The sequence below is a fragment of the Enhydra lutris genome, unplaced genomic scaffold (genome assembly GCF_002288905.1).
Source record: "Enhydra lutris kenyoni isolate GAN:26980312 unplaced genomic scaffold, ASM228890v2 scaffoldscaffold50, whole genome shotgun sequence".
Lineage (NCBI taxonomy): Eukaryota > Metazoa > Chordata > Mammalia > Carnivora > Mustelidae > Enhydra > Enhydra lutris.
In genome coordinates this window covers 10,559,739-10,579,301 of record NW_019154134.1, presented here as the reverse complement: position 1 = coordinate 10,579,301, position 19,563 = coordinate 10,559,739, and the positions used below count along the sequence as shown (strand labels likewise).

At 38.2% G+C, this 19,563-nt stretch overlaps 1 protein-coding gene across 1 annotated transcript in view; it reads left to right on the top strand.

Annotated features, from left to right (window-relative positions):
• The first annotated feature begins 2,579 nt into the window (after positions 1-2,579).
• LOC111156885 (phosphodiesterase 4D) overlaps positions 2,580-19,563 on the top strand; it is an 887,389-nt gene continuing 870,405 nt past the window's right edge. The window contains exon 1 of the mRNA XM_022518023.1: positions 2,580-3,034. Within this exon, the coding sequence (XP_022373731.1) occupies positions 2,580-3,034 (455 nt within the window). The remainder of the gene's footprint in view (positions 3,035-19,563) is intronic.

Here is a 19,563-nt window from a genome sequence, read left to right as displayed (position 1 = left end):
AGAAATTGTTCATTAATTAAAAAAAGGAGGAAACTGGCAGTGAGAAGCAGGGTAGGTTTGGATAATTCTATTTATTCTGGAAAGAAGAAGATCACAAACTACTTGTTTATACTGTTAGTGTTTGAAAAGTGAGATTATAAGTTTCAGATAGATATTCTGCCATGACTCAACCAAGGAGAAAGGTGGCAAGAATTTCAGAGGAAAAAAGAAATTTGTATACTTCTTTGGAATAGTTCCAGGTACTAATAATGCGATGAATTTGAAAAATGATTTATACTGTAAGCACTTCCTTTTCTCTCCTTTCTTGTTTGGAAAGATACCAGCTCAGTGCCTTCCTAGGCATAGAAAATACTTTGGCCACTGCCATTAGTCACACTTGTGTCTGTAAAGGGGAGAAAGAATGCCTTAGTCAAGTATGTTTTCAGTGCTACATAGAGGGAAGTGATACTTAGGGGAATGCCTTGTTCCTCTCAAGACCTAGCCTTTCTCAGGCTTTGTACATGGGCCCTATGGGCAAAATGCCAATACTGAAATGCTGGAGGAGACATTTCTCACTTTGAAGGAGAAGAAGGAGAAGGAGGAGGAGGAGAAGGAGGACAAGGAAGAGAATAAGAGAAGGAGGAGAAAGAAAGATACCCATGTAGAAATGCCAAGTGTCATTTTTGCAAAGCATTAAATTTAATTGCTGTCACTTAGAGAAGGAACAGTGAGCAAAGTGAGCACTTATTTTCATTGATGGTATTTCATCAATGGCTTGTACACTGAGCACTCACTATATGGAGGGCTTTGGATTTCCAGCACTCTGCAGAGTCTGAGAAATGGTTCTTGATTCTGGTACTTTAGTATTCATTATATGATATGCATAAAATATATATATTCAAGCGTGTCAAAATTGACTGTGTCTGGTAAATAGATTAATTACACTGCCAACAAACTATTGTAAGACTTCAATAAAACTGTATTTCAAATAATGGATGTTACAGTGCTAGTTCCCATAAAGTCTAATTCTAAAATTAAATATAATTTAAAATATAAAAAGGTACAAGAAGAGAGGACCTGGGTGGCTCAGTGGGTTAAGCCTCTGCCTTCAGCTCAGGTCATGATCTCAGGGTCCAGGGATCTAGCCCCACATTGGGCTCTCTGCTCAGCTTCCCCCTCTCTCTCTGCCTGCTTCTCTGCCTACTTGTGATCTCTCTCTCTCTGTCAAATAAATAAAAAAACCTTTAATAATAATAATAATAATAATAAAGGTACAAGAATATTTATGTACATATGTACATAGATTACTCTATATTATATGAACATATATTACTCTGAAACTTTGTAGTTTCTCAAAAATGGCCAATATTGCAGGAAAATACTAAATAAAGGAAGACAAATAAAGGAATTTGGATTTTAGTGCCATATATGACTCTGATTTCTGTGGAATAATAGTGATACATGTTTCTGAACGCTTTGGTAATTGAGCTGTCTTCTTCTGCTGGATGTGGCAGAAAGACAAAATTGCAGGCAGGCACTGACAGAAGAAACCCCTGAAGATAAACAGGTTTGTAATGGAAAAGGTTCCCCAACCTTAACTGTAGCCAGATATCTCAGTCTTGACAACCATTCACTTTGATTTCCAGCTAGGACCACTCCTGGGGACCTTAATCACAGATGCAGCAGCAACATGAGATACTAGCTGGAAGAAGATCTTCAAGAGGAAATAGTGGGCATTCCCTCTGCTATGAGAAAGATCCACACAGTATTTAAACCTTTCTCAGGCAAAGAGGCTGAAATAATCCTAATATTGGGTCCTCACCCAGATCCAAATTTTTAACAACCTGCACAAAAACCATTCTGAGCAACTTTGCCAGGTCACATCCCTTATCTTTGGAAGCCCCAACATGGTGCTCATCGTCAAAAAGCTGTGAGAATCCAACAGGAACCACTGAACTCCATTTCTTGAAGAAGACTGAAGCAAGTGGAGGTGCAGAGGAAAGCTCTGGGGCAGTGGAGGGCAGTGGGGGGAGGGAGGCGGGGGCACAGGGAGGGGAAGGATCAGGAAGACAGGTCTGACTTCTGAGTGGCTAGAGTGGTTTTGGAGAAAGTCGCAGCTTGGCTCACCAGTCAGGAGCTGTCCAACTTTTCAGCAGCTCTGGTCTCAGGGTTCAGGCGCTCTGGACTGAGGAGGCTGCTACCACTACTGCTGCTGCTTTTTCTGCGTCTAGAGCTGTTAACAGTCCCTGCTTTTGCTGCAGGCGGCCAAAGGAGGGAAGGGAAGAAGAAAGGGAGGAAGGAGGGACCGGCTGTTGGTGAAGCAGTGCACCGCGCGTCCTAGTCTTGGTGAACCGGGGAGCCCAGGAGTGTATCTCTGCCACAATCACTGTGGAGGGAGCCTTGTCACGTTCTGTGACCCCTCCCGCTGGCAAAGCCCCCTCTCGGTCTCCCGGAGCCTCTGGTGGCTTCAAGTGGGAAGCTGAGCCCAGCCTCTGTTTCGGCTTCAGAAGCGGCTGCGGCAGCAGCAGCAGCATCCGGGAGGCGCTCGGGCCAGCGCGGTGAAACCAGCTGGACAGCAGGGCTCGGAGGTGCGAGCCAGGATGGAGGCAGAGGGCAGCAGCGTGCCGGCCCGTGCGGGCAGCGACGAGGGCAGCGACGGCGCCGGAGGGGCCACACTCAAAGCCCCCAAGCACCTCTGGAGGCACGAGCAGCACCACCAGTACCCGCTCCGGCAGCCCCAGTTCCGCGTTCTGCACCCCCATCACCACCTGCCCCCGCCACCGCCGTCCTCACCCCAGCCCCAGCCTCAGTGTCCGCTGCAGCCGCCACCGCCACCCCCTCTGCCACCGCCACCGCCGCCTCCGGGGGCTGCTCGCGGCCGCTACGCCTCGAGCGGGGCCACCGGCCGGGTCCGACATCGCGGCTACTCGGACACCGAGCGCTACCTGTACTGCCGTGCCATGGACCGCACCTCCTACGCCGTGGAGACCGGCCACCGGCCCGGCCTAAAGAAATCCAGGATGTCCTGGCCCTCCTCCTTCCAGGGACTCAGGCGGTGAGTGAAGAGCGCCCCCTCCCCCATTCAGACAAGGGGTCACCTCCCCAGTTCTCAAATTCTCCTCATTGGTCTCTTTATCACTAGCAATCTAGGACCCAGGACTAAATTCTATTCTGGGAATTGGGGGAGGGAAAGCAGGGGCATGTTTGTTCTTGCTTGAGAGTGTTAGGATTCACCTGTGTGTAAGAGACCCTGAAAGTACAGTTTAATTGTGTGTGTGTGTGTGTGAAAGAGAATGAGAGATTTCCAGTAGTCTCTACCACCCACCATCCCCTCCCCACCCACTTCCATCCCACCTTGGCAAGTGGGACTAAACAGGCAAATTCAGTTTGCTCTGTTGCGGTAGGAGGAAGAGTGAAGGAAAGGGGTGGGGTTGTTGAGCCAGGGAGACTCCCAGTAATCATTCCACTCTCCCCAGAGTGAGGGGGGGTTGGTGGGGCAGATCTGATGGTGACTGGGAATGGGGGAGACAGCTTGGTTCCAGGATTGCAGCTCAAAGCCTGAGAACAACTCAGTTTCTCTTTGTCAGAAAGTAAATTGAACAGCTAAAGGGGAGAACAAACACGTGGGTGACTTGGAGAGTTTGGAGCAAAATGTTCAGCAGTCCTCAGGAGAGGGAAAAGGGAGGGATGGAAGGAGGGAGCAAAGACTCTGTGGGAGTTACACTGTGTTGGTATGTGATGTGTGCCCGCTATATGTGTATCCATCCAGTTGTCTTTGCAAAATCCCAGGAAGAAAGTACCTCGTTTAATTTAGCAGCAGGAAAGATGCAGAGATTTGATTATAGTGATTTCCCCTTAATGTAAAGTGCTCTGGAAGATAGGGCAAGGAAGCTGCATGTCACCCAGAGTTTTAACAGAAGCCAACTGCTCCTATTCTGAGGAAATGAGTAGTGTAAAGAACCAATTACAGCTACTCTGAGAACTGAGCTCAGATTCTTAACTCAGGCATGGAGGTGGAAGTTGGGCCCTTTCCCTGCAACCCCAAAACAGCTCTTTTCTTCCCTGTCCCAGGACCTCTAAGCAAGGACTGCCCTGCCCCACACAAAATGCACACAAATAAGATTCTATTATCTAACCTTAGATGTGGGCAGCCTTTGAAGGACTACACATCCAAGCCATGTATCTGCATGATGGGTATACTGTAAATCAGGTGGGCATCCAGAAACAGGAAAACTTGGGGCTGTTTGTTCAGTTGTGATTGACAGTTGTTTGTCTAACTGTAATTGATAGTAGGTTGGGTTTATCCAGAAATATTAATAGTGTTCAAATGTATGTCTTTCTGTCTGCCCCCTTTCCAGGCTCCATCTATCTCTGTGCCCTTTTCTCTTTTCCCCTCCCTCCCTCCTCTTCTCTCTTTATCTCTTTCTTTTTTATGAGCAAGTCTCTCTGTGTGTTGTGTACAAAAGGAAATCCAGCCAAGTGGAATATCTCAACCCTGATATGCCCACATACTTCTCATACCCTTTGCCTTCCTCACACCCTTAATTACTGGACATTTTTTGTGGTGATGTTCTTATACCTGTTAGATAAAAAGAATGAGAATTGTGGTTTAAATAGTCACTATTCAGATCAATTTAAATTTTGAAGATTGATGTGATTTCAAACATTCATAAATGAATATGCAAGTTTCATTTTTATACCTCAGACTGCTAAAGCCCGCATGCTGTGTTAAATTTTGTTTGAAAAAGTAAATGTCCTCCACTTGGGTAGAGCACTGTGTATGTGGTCCCCCTATGGAGGAATAAAGGCAAGCATGGCACTTTGTATGTTTGAGCTATAAACATTTGTGAGACTGAGATTTTAACAAATATTAAATAAGAACAAGAGTTCTAGATTAATCTGTGGGTTGTTGACTTTGTAGAGTCTCTTAATTAAATTCATTTTTTAATAAAACAGAATATGTCTGAGAGGGTGAAGAGGGAAAATAAGCTAATTGGAGTAGAGGTATTGCATCATTGATTTAAATTTATTTTTTGCTGTGCTCGCTACACTAATTAATTGTTCCATTTGTAATTTGTTAATTGAATGATTCACAGAAAACTAAAGATGTATAATACTTACACATAGCTTCCACTGTAGCTCATCTGATAAATCATTCTTATTCTATTTAAGAATTATTGGACTTAAAATTCTTTACATCACTCATGTATTTCCCAAACACTCATTCATTACATGTCAAGCTTTCCCTTGATAGAATTGCTTTTGTAAATAAATGTACTTTGCAAAAAGGGCATGGATATTGCTTTCATTCTTTTAGGAGAATGGTTAGGAATGCTTTAAAATTATCAAAAAATCACATTTATTAACTTATTTGAACCCATTAACAAAACTGAAATGAAATTATATTGTCTTCACTTTATAGATAAGAACATCGAGCCCTAGAAGTTATGAGTAACTTGTTCAGTAGCACAGTGACTATGAGTGCCAGAGCTAAGACTGAAACCCTGGTCTCCTGCCTCAGTGAAGACAGTAGGTGCTCCCAAAATAAATGTGCGCAGAACCTGGGCATGTTGACAGCATCAAGAAATATATAAAACCAAACATGAATGTTATATTGATTGATACCATAGGACCTAAAGTCCAAATAAACAATGAGATATGGTTTAAGTCCTTTATTTTTTTTTTTTTTTTTTTTTTTTTTTTTTTAAAGATTTTATTTATTTATTTGACAGAGAGAGATCACAGTAGACAGAGGCAGGCAGAGAGAGAGAGAGAGAGAGAGGGAAGCAGGCTCCCTGCTGAGCAGAGAGCCCGACGCGGGACTCGATCCCAGGACCCTGAGATCATGACCTGAGCCGAAGGCAGTGGCTTAACCCACTGAGCCACCCAGGCGCCCGGTTTAAGTCCTTTAAAGAAAAAAAAAGACAGCATAGGCTCTGGAAGCAATGAGAAATTTTAACTTTATTTTTAATTTTTGAAATCCTAGCTATTACACTGGTGTTAATTATCACAGTAGAGGCAAACAAATCAGTGTATTTGTTGAGTTTGTACATTGCATATAAAACAATAATAAATATGAAACAATGTTCAGAGAGTTAAAGTTAATCAGAGCACTTCATGTTGTTTTCAATGATCTTTTATTTTATTTTATTTTATTTTTAAAGATTTTATTTATTTATTTACAGACAGAGATCACAAGTAGGCAGAGAGGCAGGCGGGGGTGGGGGGGAAGCAGACTCCCCACTGAGCAGAGAGCCTGATATGGGGCTCAATCCCAGGACCCTGAGATCATGACCTGAGCCAAAGGCAGAGGCTTTAACCCACTGAGCCACCCAGGTGCCCCTTCAATGATCTTTTAAAAGGGAACAGAAGTGTGAGACATGGGCAAAATGTGTATGTGTGTGTGTTCCTGTGTGCACGTGCTATCATTCAAATGGAGGACTTAAGTTGTCTGTCAAGTTAATGTTTCTGAAAAATCCTCATGGATGGATGGATGAATGATTCTTTATGGACTACCAAGAAAAATATGTCCTTTAAAAGGCTATATTTTGCATGTGTCCTAGCATTTCCAGATATTATTTCTTGACTGAAATTTTCAAAACTACAGTTTGTAAAGCAATGGGAAAGAGGTTTGCTTGGTTTAATGAAGAAATCTGTAAAATAGGAAGGGGACAATTCCCACACATTTTGTGGTCAAGTCTTTTGATTCTATGAAGATGTAAGTATTTGAAATAAATTTTGTGTTAAGTTATATCTAAGAAGGTAGATTCATTTTTTAATCTTAAAATAAAAGTAATTTGAAATAATAAAATTACAAGGAATGAGTATGTTACTAAGAAAACTAATTGGATATTAATGTCAAATTAATCACTTTAACTAATAGTTCTTCAAAATGTAGCAATTGTTCGGGGTGCCTGGGTGGCTCAGTGGGTTGGGCCTCTGCCTTGGGCTCAGGTCATGATCTCAGGGTTCTGGGATCGAGCCCTGCATCGGACTCTCTGCTCAGCAGGGAGCCTGCTTCCATCCCGCTCCCCGCCTGCCTACTTGTGATCTCTCTCTCTGTGAAATAAATAAATAAAATCTTTAAAAAAAATAAAATTAGATTTAAAAATGTACTAATTGTTCAATTGAACTGATAAAGGATTTAATTATTTATTTGACTTCTTTTTACATAACAAAATATTTTCCTTGTCAGTAATGTGCATTTCTAAATCTGCAGGAACTATATATTCCTTTTTTTAAAAGATTTTATTTATTTGATAGAGAGCACAATCAGGAGGAGGGGTAGAAGGAGAGGGAGAAGCCCAATGCAGGGCTCGATCCCAGGATCCCAGCATCAAGACCTGGATGATCACTGACTGTGGATGCTTTACCAACTTAGCCACCCAGGCACCCAGAGCTATATATTCTCAATACAAATTAAGAGTCTACATCATTAATCATCGGGGAAATGCAAATAAAAACCACAGTGAGATCTTACCTCATACCTGTCAGATTAGCTATTATAAAAAAAGAGAAGAAATAACAAGTGTTAGAGAGGATATGGAAAAAAGGGAACCCTTGCACAATGGTGGGAATGTTAACTGGTGCAGCCACTATGGAAAACAGTATGGAGGTTACTCAATACATTAAAAATAGAATTATCATATGATCAGCAATTCTACTTCTGGGTAATTGTCCAAAGAAAATGAAAACAATAATTCAAAAAGATAAATGGATCCCAGTGTTCATTGCAGCATTATTTATAATAGCTAAGATATGGAAACAACCTGAATGTCCGTTGACAGATGAATGGATAGGAAAATTGTGATGTATATAATATGATGGAATACTATTCAGCCATAAAAAAGAATGAAATCTTGCTGCTTGTGACATCATAGAACTTGATGACATTATGATAAATGAGAAAAGTCAGAGAAAGATATATATAATAGTATCTCTCTTATATTTGGAATCTGAAACAAAACTAATAACAAAACTAAGCTCACAGATGCAAAAAACAAGTGGTGGTTGTCAGAGATGCAGTTGGGATGAGAGAAATGGGTGACCTGTTGTTTTGTTTTGTTTTTAGATAAACTGGAAAAACAAAGTTGGAAATTCAGATAGCATAGGTGTTTCCTTGGGTATTAAGAAAACATTCTACATGACAGATACAAATATCAAGAAGATGACATTTGATTTAATTATTTTGGAAGAAAAAGATAAAAGCTATCATTTTATTCAATATAAATCCCATGTATCATATAAAATATTTAACAGTAGTCTTTTAAATACATTAATATATATTAAATAAAAGGAAATATAATTATTATAATTATATTGCAATATTGAAATACTAAAAAATCAGGTTTTTGCTTTTCTATTCTGAATTATAAATTTTTCTGTTGTCTCTAGTAATTTTGTTAACATTTTTTAGTGTGTTTTTTCTTCATTAAAAAAAGTGACTTAACAATCGGAGAAAGACAACTATCATATGATCTCCCTGATATGAGGGAGAGGAGATGCAACATGGGGGGTTAAGGGGATAGGAGAAGAGTAAATGAAACAAGATGGGATTGGGAGGGAGACAAACCATAAGTGACTCTTAATCTCACAAAACAAACTGAGGGTTAATGGGGGGAGGGGAGTTGGGGGGGTGGGATTATGGACATTAGGGAGGGTGTGTGCTATGGTGAGTGCTGTGAAGTGTGTAAACCTGGCGATTCACAGACCTGTACCCCTGGGGATAAAAATATATTATATGTTTATAAAAGATAAAATTAAAAAAATAGTCACAAAAAAATAATAAAATAAAAATATTTTTAAAATTAAAAAAAAAAAGTGACTTAAGTTCATCATGCAAACTTTAACTTTCACATCACCAAAGTATTTGACTGAAAACTGACTACACTTTAAACTGACTACATCAATGAATCTAAGACTTTGGATTTTAGGAAACAGTAATTTTTTTTTTTTAATGTTGGATGATGGATACAAGGTTTCCATCTTTAAATTTGAGTAAGTGAAGATATTAATTTATTTTTAATCAGCAAAAATGTATGGTTTATTCAATCAGCAAAAAGGTGTGGTAAAATTTCTCGTTTCCTAATATTAACAAAACAGTGTTAGATTAATGAAATCTCCAAATATTGGCAAGAGAGACCACTGCAAAAAACATTTTTTTTTTTCACTTTCCAAATTGGATACTTTCCTACACACACATACATACACACATAATGGTGAACTGGTCATTAATTTCTATTTGCAAACTTTAATATGGTTTTGGAAGAGTATCTTGGGGAAGGTTCTTAAACATAATAACCTAAAAAGACTGAATCCTTTTAGCAACTTTGGGTGGTTATTCACAGCCTTGAAGTCAAACATGAGTAAAATTTTGTCCCTCTCACAGCTTATTATCCATCTACATGTTTAAAAATATACAATATGTGAGTCTGTAACTTCAGCGCTGCTAGTCCTGGCTCATAGAAGGAATGTTGCTAAGGGATTATATCAAATAGCACTGTATTATATTTCAAAAGATGTTGTGGTTATTTTTATCTCAAGGAACATTTTTCTACATTTAAAAATAGGAAATCTAATTTTTCCCAAGGAAGAGGGCATTCACATTATTTTAAAAACTCATCAGCTGAATTGACTTGACCCCATACACACATATACCACCATCGCTATGCTCTTCATGACACCATCTTGGAGATTAAATGAAAAATAAGGTATGTTTTATCTTCTGAATAAGAATTATAGTACAATTTATGTCAGTATGTGTTATCAACCATTCATCTAATGGTCTCAAGTGACTAGTATCCTTAGATTCTTCCTTCTCTGAACTCCCAAATCTTTTTTTTTTTAATAAAGATTTTATTTATTTATTTGACAGGCAGAGAGAGAGAGAGGGAGGAAGCAGGCTCCCCGCTGAGCAGAAAGCCTGATGCGGAGCTTAATCCCCTGAGATCATGATCTGAGCCGAAGGCAGAGACTTTAACCCACAGAGCCACCCAGGCGCCCCTCTGAACTCCCAAATCTTAGAGACAACCAAGATCTTCTTACTTCCCACCTCGAAATATCTCTTGTGTTTCTCCATTGCTACTTCCCTAGATCAAGCTCTTATCATCTGCCCTAAGCATTTAATGTCTCCTGACTCCAGTCATTTTCATACTCCAGACCACCCAGTCTCATCATCCCCTGTCTGAAATCCTTGGATTATTTCTTTACACCTGCAAAATAAAATCTGGATTTCTTAGTCTGAGTCTTCAAAATGCTAGCCCAGTTTATCTTCCTCAGAGAAAGTCTCCTATTCATCCTTTTCGTTAAACCCCATGAAATCACCACCCTCAGATTTTTGCCATGTGCTGAGTTCTTTGTGCCTTTTAACACCCCTTTCTTTTTCAACCTGTTTCTTCCTTCTAAACTGCTTTTCCTATACCCTACACCATCCCCTGATTATATATTTGGAAAACTCATAAATATCCTTTCAAACTTATTTCGTCACACTTGGATGTATGGTCTTACAAGCACAGGAGTATTTTTTCTTTTCAGGGCTTTCGCATTGCATTTTGTGTATATGTATTCTAGCAGTTACCAATAGCAATTTTTTATCTGTCTCCACCATTAACCACATTAGGATCTCGTACAGTATGTTGTCTATATGTGTCTTTAATAAATTATGAACCTTTAAATGTGGAAATAATAATAATGAAACCTTACCTCTTCAGTTAGTGCTTACTCAGACAGTTTGTATTTGGTTTCCTTGATAATCTTGGTGAAGGAAACAGAACTAGTGATATTTTGCTTATTTTATAAGTAACCAAGGGGAACTCTCAGAAAAATAGATACATGTATGATTAGAGAAAGAACTCAGGCATGAACCTTAAAACTGCTAGTATAGTGATCTTTTCATCAGATTGTTAGATAAACATGGAATGGTATTGGATAAGAGGAAGCCCATCGTTTGATTAAAACTATGAAGACAGAGAGAATTTATAATGATTATAAAGAGAGAGAATAGTCATTACAATTCAGATTGTAAGGAAACAACATCAGAATGAAATTTTGATGAAATAAAGTTTCTTTTTTTATTTAGAGAGATGATTTTACAGAACTAATTCTTAACTTTGGGTAAGAGGATCAATTAGATTTGGGGATAGGTGCACATTTTGGGGAGAACTTTCATCAGATTCTTAACAAGTCCTTGATCCACAAAATTTAAGACACTTTGTGTGTTCTAAAGTGAACTAAGTTATTGGCTGATTCCCTAAGGGAACAACTATGAGACATTGTATGCCTTCAAATGATATTCTCATTGGAGTGGCTGAAAGTGATTTGAAATGGATTTTAGAAAACTCCAACACTTTAGACAGAAAAGGTCACAGGCTTATTTAAAAATAATGTATCCCCAGTGGAATTTTTGGGAATTAATTGACTTAAAGTTTGATTAAAAATATGTGTAAGAGGGGCACCTGGGTGGCTCAGTGTGTTAAGCCTCTGCCTTTTGCTCAGGTCATGATCCCAGGGTCCTGGGATCAAGCCCCGCATCGGGCTCTCTGCTCAGCGGGGAACCTGTTTCCCCCTCTCTTTCTGCCTGCCTCTCTGCCTGCTTGTGATCTCTGTCTGTCAAATAAATAAATCTTTTAAAAAAGAAAAAATATGTGTAAGAATAGTAAAGAACACTTGGAAAGAAATAAAAAGAAAAAAGATATTTTTTTTTCCTATATCAGAACAGGGGCACCTGTCACTTATGCATCCAACTCCTGATTTCAGTTCAGGTCATGATCTCAGGGTCATGAGATTGAGCCCCACGTTGGGCTCCAGACTCAGTGCAGAGTTTACTTGAGATTCTCTCTCTCCCTCTGCCCCTCCTCCCATTCATGTACTCTCTAAATAAATAAATAAGTAAAATTTTAAAAAAATCAGAACATATAGTCTCTTAATTCAAATGACATGATATTAATTTGGGAACAAATCAGTTGTTCAGTGGACTGAATAAAGGTTCTGTGAACTGTCAAACATGAGAGCCACATGTATGTAGAAATTTAGGATTTACTAAGTGCAGCATTCCAATTCAGTGAGACTAGAGTAAGATATTTTAAATATAATATTTATTAGTTTATTGAAATAAAAAAGATCCTTATCTCACACCATAATAAGAAGCATTTAAAATCAATAATAACAACATTAGAAATTTAAGATGAGGGCGCCTGGGTGGCTCAGTGGGTTGAGCCGCTGCCTTCGGCTCAGGTCATGATCTCAGGGTCCTGGGATCGAGTCCCGCATCGGGCTCTCTGCTCGGCAGGGAGCCTGCTTCCCTCTCTCTCTCTCTCTCTCTCTCTGCCTGCCTCTCTGTCTACTTGTGATCTTTCTCTGTCAAATAAATAAATAAAATCTTAAAAAAAAAAAAAGAAATTTAAGATGAAAGTAGGCAAAAGACATAAAGAGGAAATTCAAAATGGAAGAAAGATTAATATCAATATACATTTGCAAAGATTCTGTACTTTGTGAACAGATAAAAATAAAAATTAAAACATCAGTGTTATTTAATTTTTCATCTATTATTTTAGAAAAAGAGTAAAAGATTAATAATTCAAAAGAATTAGAAAAGGTGTGGTGAAGTAGGCAATTTCTTATATACATTTTTCATGATAGTGTAAATTAGAAAGACCTTGGTGGATAATCAAATAACGTATGCCAAAATTTTAAATGGGAGTGCTTTTGACCCAGTGAATCCATATTTTGGAATTTAGCCCAAGAATATAACTGAACAAGTGAGCAAAGCTGTACTATATTGCAAAATTGTGTAGGATAATAAAGATCTGAAAGCCACCCAAATGTCTCTCAGTAGAGAACTGGTAAAGTAAATTAGGTCATATCCACAACAAAGGACTACTAGATAAAGAAAGAGGGAGATGTACATGTACTGAAATGCAATTACAAACCCTGCAAGTTGTTAAGGGAAAAAAAAAATTTAGAGACTGGATCATAGAACATGATACTATTTACTTATGTGTATTCATGCATACTTATATTTACATATATGAGGTTATGTCTATATGTGTGTGGCTATATAGAGAGATATGTGTGTGTGTGCCTATTATGGTATGAGTGTGTGTATATATATAATCCTCTTTAGAAGAGGAAAAAGCACTAAACAGTTATAGGTGTAAGAAGAGAGGATATTTAAGAGAGGTTTTTACTATTTTCTTCTATGGTCTTCTTTCTTATTTGATTTCCTTTGAAATGAGGATATGGGACACCTGGGTGGCTTAGTTGCTTAAGTGTCTGCCTTTAGCTCAGGTCATGATCCCAGGGTCCTGGGATCCAGTTGTGAGTTGGACTCCCTTCTCTGTAGGGAGTCTGCTTCTCCCTCTGCCTCTCGTTCCACTCGTTCTCTCAATCTCTATTTCTCAAATAAATAAATAAAATCTTTAAAAATAAAATAAAATGAGCGTATGTTGTTTTATAATAAGCAAAAATCATTTGTTTTCCTCTTTTGTAAGAAAAACTGTTATTTTCCATTTATTTAGGTTAACATATTTTATTTATATACCATTTTTCTCTTCTCCCTCAAAAGCAAAGGACTGTGTCACAAACAATTTAGAACAACAAGGTAAAATGAGGATGTCAAAGAGAAGAGAACATAACAACATGAAGACAGTATGAAATATGGAAGCAAAAAATATTCCACTGATTTCTGAGTAATTGCTAGAAATGAGTCACAGAATTGGCTGTGAACTTCCAATCAGCTAATCCAAGGAAGGAAACACTATCAGTTCAAGATTTGTAGTATTAATAAGTTAAAAAAAAAAAAAGAGTTGGTGCAGATGATGCATTGCTCTTTAACTCTGAGAATTAAAAGAAATGTTTCCCTATGTTTTCTTATAAAAAGTTACTGTGTAATATGTTGCCCGAGTTTTCAATAACTAGTCTACACTGTGTAAGGTATGAAATAAGTATAAATGTTTATTGTAACTGTGAGTGTTTCTTATAAAACCTCATATTGATGCCCTGTTGTCAGAGTGCAGTTTATTGAAAGTCTATCAGCATGAGATCCCCAGTTAGTATTCTTTTTTTTTTTTAAGATTTTATTTATTTGACAGAGATTACAAGTAGGCAGAGAGGCAGGCAGAGAGAGAGGAAGGGAAGCAGGCTCCCCGCTGAGCAGAGAGCCCGATGTGGGGCTAGATCCCAGGACCCTGAGATCATGACCTGAGCCGAAGGCAGAGGCTTTAACCCACTGAGCCACCCAGGCGCCCCCCCCCCCAGTTAGTATTCTTAACAGTGCTTTCCCTTTAGTGCCAAATGCTATGTGTGCTCGATTAAAAGTGGCTGCATCTCCAGCTTCAAGAATTCCTCTAGACTCTATCTCCTATATGCTTTTTGACCTGGTTGATTCCTGTAATCACAACCCTCCATTAAGTCCAATTTGACTAACCCTTAAGATTGGCTCAGAATTCTGGGACACCTCAGCTCCATCTGGGTCCCCCTTATTTGTGAGACATGAAAATGAGAACAATGAAATAAGAAAATTCATTATTGGTTCTCAGCTCTCTGATTTCCTGGCATAATCACCTAGTTCTCTAGATTTTCATAGAATATCCACTTGTAGTTGAATGCTCCAAGATAAGCTAGTTACAAAATGTAGTCCTGGTAAATACAAGGATTGGTATACTTAAATATAGATCAATAAATATTAAAAATTGTGTAGCCAAATTGAGGTTGGTGTTTTAGTCTAATTTACTTACAGCCTTTCTCTCTGAAACTGGTTTCCTGTTGTTGTTGATGTTGTTCATCTAGAAGCAAGTTAAAATCATTAGAATATAAAGTAGAAGTTTGGAATCCTTTATACACATTTTTGTTTTATCACCGCTCAGAATCATCCTCACCACCTGGGGTCTTTCAGTTTTATTGAGGACCAGTTTCCAAGAGGACTCCCTTGACGAAAATCAGAGGTCTCTACCAAAATCATAGAGCTCATGGTAGGGATTTCTACTATAGATACTGAAGAAAGATCACCAAACACTAAGAAGTACTCTATATTGTTTTCATCAGATTTTTTGAGAAATAATAAAGAGGATGAGAATGATTATTATGTGGAATATGGGTCTATGAAACTAATACATTAACAGCTCAGAATCTGCCATATACATTAACTGAAATATAAGTCAACAGATCTACAGTTTGTGGAAAATAGAAAGTTCTTGATGGTTTTAATAGATTAGGCTGCTCTTTGTGTCTACCTGTATGACTTCCAACACTGGGAGTTCTGTGTATACTGATTCCTCTGCCTGAGATGCCCTCTCCTCCCCACTCACTAGCTTTAATAGCATGTATTCATATTTCAGGGTGCCTGGGTGGCTCAGTCATTCAGCGGCTGCCTTCGGCTCAGGTCATGATCCCAGGGTATTGGGATCGAGTCCCGAGTCAGGCTCCCTACTCAGTGGGAAGCCTGCTTCTCCCTCTCCTACTCCCCATGCTTGTCTTCCCTCTCTCACTGTATCTCTCTCTGTCAAATAAATAAACAAAATCTTTAAAAAAAAATTCATACTTGAGATCATAACTCAGACATCACCTTTTCAGTTTAGACTTTTCAGTTATTTCAAAGTTGTTATAACATCTTATATTTCTTTTCTGTCACATTTATCATAATTTATTTTATTTTTTTTAGATTTTATTTATTTATTTGACAGAGAGAGAGAGAGAGAGAGATCACAAGTAGGCAGAGAGGCAGGCAGAGAGAGAGGGGGAAGCAGGCTCCCTGCTGACCAGAGAGCCTGATGTAGATCTCAATCACAGGACCCTGAGATCATGACCTGAGCCAAGGCAGAGGCCTAACCCACTGAGCCACCCAGGCGCCCCTATCATATTTTAAAATTACATGTTTAATTGTTTTGATTAATGCCAATCCCTTCTTATCAACTGTATCCCCAGTGAAAGCAAGGACCCTGTCAGTTTCTTTCACATCTATAGTATTTGCATATTGTTTGTACTTGAAGGTTTATTATGTAGGGGCACCTGCGTGGCTCAATCAGTAGTGTCTGACTCTTGATTTTGACTCAGGTTATGATCTCAGGGTTGTGAGATCAAGCCCTGTGAGGGGCTCTGCACTCAACATCAGTCTGCTCAAGATTCTCTGCCTCTCCTTCTCCCTCTGCCCCCGCCCCCGCTTGTCTGCATGCGCTGTCTCAAATAAATAAAATCTTGAGAAAGAAGATTCACTAAATAAATGAATCTTAACTGTTAATAGGTTATCAAATTTATAAAACTAGGAACCCACTATTAAAAGAGAGCAAAAACAGTTCCAATGCAGAGTCTTCAACATATACTTCATTTAGTTAGTTACTATTTTTTTAATTTGATGTAAAAGACACTTGAGTGTTAGTAGGTTTTAAAATTTATTTTATTTGAGAGAGAGAGAGAGAGAACGGGCACACACGTGAATGTGGGTGTCGACCCCAGGACTCTGGAATCATGACCTGAGCTGAAGGTAGACGCTTAACGGACTGAGCCACCCAGGTGCCCCAAGTGTTAATAGGTTTAAGTATCATTTCTGGGAAGAAGTCTGCAGAACAGGAAGTCAGTAAAGAATTAGCTTCATGAATTGTCAAAGTGATGATATTATAGAAGAGTTATATTTAAGGGACTAGCGAGGAAAAATGAAAATGAAGGCATTACTAGTAACTTTAATGCATTGTGACTTGTTTTCATAGCTATTTAATTTATTTAGCATTGATGCATTCTTCTTGAAGTTCATTATGTTTCTGTTACTCCTGTTCAAGTAAATATAAAGTGTTCATAATTACTCAGCATCTGGTAGTTCTTTGTGACAGTAAAGCCTGAGAGTAAAAATAAGTAAATTTTTTGCCTAAGAATGTGACAGCCATTTGAAAATGATCTAAGAACTTTAACAATTACAGGAGAAAGTAAGAGCATACAACATTATTCTGACAAAATGTCACTTTAATTTCATAAATGTTGTCCTTTTATATCCTATATTAATTTCATTTTTGGAATAGCAAGGCATGTAAGCTGTTAAATGAGTCATTATTTCTGTTGACTTGAAATATTTTATAAACCAAAGTCACAGAGGAGTGTAATGAAAATCATTAATAAGAAGTCACATAGATACATGATCATCACACTATTTCCATACTTCAGAAAAAGAATCTACTTAGGGAAAACAATTTTGTATTTGCTTTTAATGCAGCCATGACATGGACCATAGACTAAACTGTTTAATGGTTTACTATTAGTAAGCTATTTACTCTCTGGTGGAGTGCTATTCAATTTTCAGTGAGTTCAAACAAAATGATTATGTATCTCATTCATTAAACACAAATGGAGAAAAAAATAGTATACTTTCTGGTATTTCATATGTTAAAATCACTTTAAAAAATTGTACTTCCTTAGCTAGCTCTAAGACAGAACTATACATGAGTAATTGAAGTAACTAGACCACTGACCTGGTTAATAAATGCAAATTTAATGTAATGTTTCCCTAGAGACTTCTTTTTAACTGCTTTGACCAAATTAGATTATCAGATTGACAATACTGGGTCAGGTACTCCTTTGTATGTTTGTCACAACATCTGTTGGAACTCATGAAAATTTTTAGACATGTTCAAACCCATAAAGGTTCCCGAGGACATAATGAGAGTCTCTAGGAAAACAATAATATAGCTAGCATTGGTCCTCACCCAGTCAGACCAGCAGGCTGTTTATGCATTGGATGCTGCTTGTGTCTAAGCATTTGCTTTAAATATTTGATGCAGTTAATTGATGAGTATTTTGAATCTTCTCTATTATAAAAATCTAACTTGTAAAAAAATAAATGCAAACAAGTCACAAATGAGAGAAGACCAAACTGAAATACGGTAGTTGTCTCCTCAGATGATCACCACCAGTTTGTTTACCAGAACATGGCTGTCATCTTATTTTTATTAAATAATAGGACTTGTTAGGTGGGTAGCTAATGGCTAGTGTTATCTCTCAGTATTTTCTGAGGCACCAGCTTGAGAGTAATTCAGTATACATGGAGTTCAGGTTGTGGGAGGTAGAGCTGGCAGGGAGATTAGGAGAAAAAGGAAATAAGACTCCGCTAAAAGTTTTTCAACTTTTCTAGATATTAGAGATAGATTTTCGGCAGGGAAATTAGATGTTCAGCTTTGAATTTTTTAAACTTCATTCTGGCAGATAACTGGAACATAGAGTGGGAAGAAATTGGAGGTGTGATTTAGGTGTTTATTGCATCAAACCAGATAGAGGAATAAGTCATGATAGTCTGGAACTAAGGCATAACAGTAAGAATGGAAAGGAAGAGATGAATTTAAGAGAGATTTTATAAGTGAATATGATGTGATTTGACTTACTTAATGCTGTTAGATAAAGGAATTGTATTTCTGAAAGTGTATTTCTGAAAAACCTAATTAACCCACAATTGTTTCAGTGTTTAAGGTAAATTTAAGATCTTACATTTTTGTTTTAGGTGCAGTCATCTAGTTTTTAGCCCTTTTAGGTTGGGGAAATACTGAAATGTTGGTTAAGAGAGTTTTTTAAAATACTTGCCTGCAGATGAAATTTGCAGTGTTGTTGTTTTAGACAGATCACTTGTGCCATTGTATAAAACATAACCACTGGTTTTTAATGAAGACTACATTGATAGATATGTTCCATCCCAGGCCACCATGAATTAATTGTGTTAATTCAGTAAGTTGATTTTCTCAACTCATTTGAAAAAGGTGAAAAATAATACAACTTTTTTCTCTTAGGTGGCATCATAAAGCTAATGTACTTCCTTTTTTCCAAGATCTCTCTGTCTCTGTCTCTTTCTCATCTTTTAACTAGGAATGTGTTGGGGAACCTGTGTCATACATTTGGTTAAACATTAGACTTTTGATTTCAGCTCAGGTCATGATCTCAGGGTCATGGAACCCAGCCCCATGTAGGGCTCCGCACTCAGTGTGGAGTCAGGTTGAGATTCTCTCTTCCTCTCTTTCTGCCCCTCCTGCTCCTGCACACACTCACACACTCTCTCTCTCTCTTTCTCTCTCTCTCTCTCTCAAATAAATAAATCTTAACTAGGAATTTGGTACAGCAGTCTTTCCAGCTTTGGTTTTCTAACATCAGTTATTTCTTCATCCATCCATTCCAGGAAATTCTTTAAACATTGTCTTTGTATGTTACTGCAGAATTACTCTTTTTGCTTTGTGTTTAAAATCTTTTGAAAACTTGCCTATGCTTTTTCTTATTTTTATTCAACTGTATTTCTTTTTAATATGTACCATGGGCTCTTGTCTCTGATTAGGTCTGTTTTCCTGCAGGCTGCTAACTCACATTGTTCACATTTGATACACATCTCACAAACAAGCCAAACAGCAAGAGTGGTAAACACCCTTCCTCCCCCACTTGTTTGTCTTTCTGAAAGTTCATTTCTATTTCTCTATTCTTATAAACTATTTCTTTATTCTTATAAACCATTTGTACAATTGCTGGGTCATAGGGTAGCTCAATTTTTAACATCTTGTGGAATCTCCATACTGTTTTCCAGAGTGGCCGTACCAGCTTGCATTCCCACCAACAGTGTAAGAGGGTTCCCCT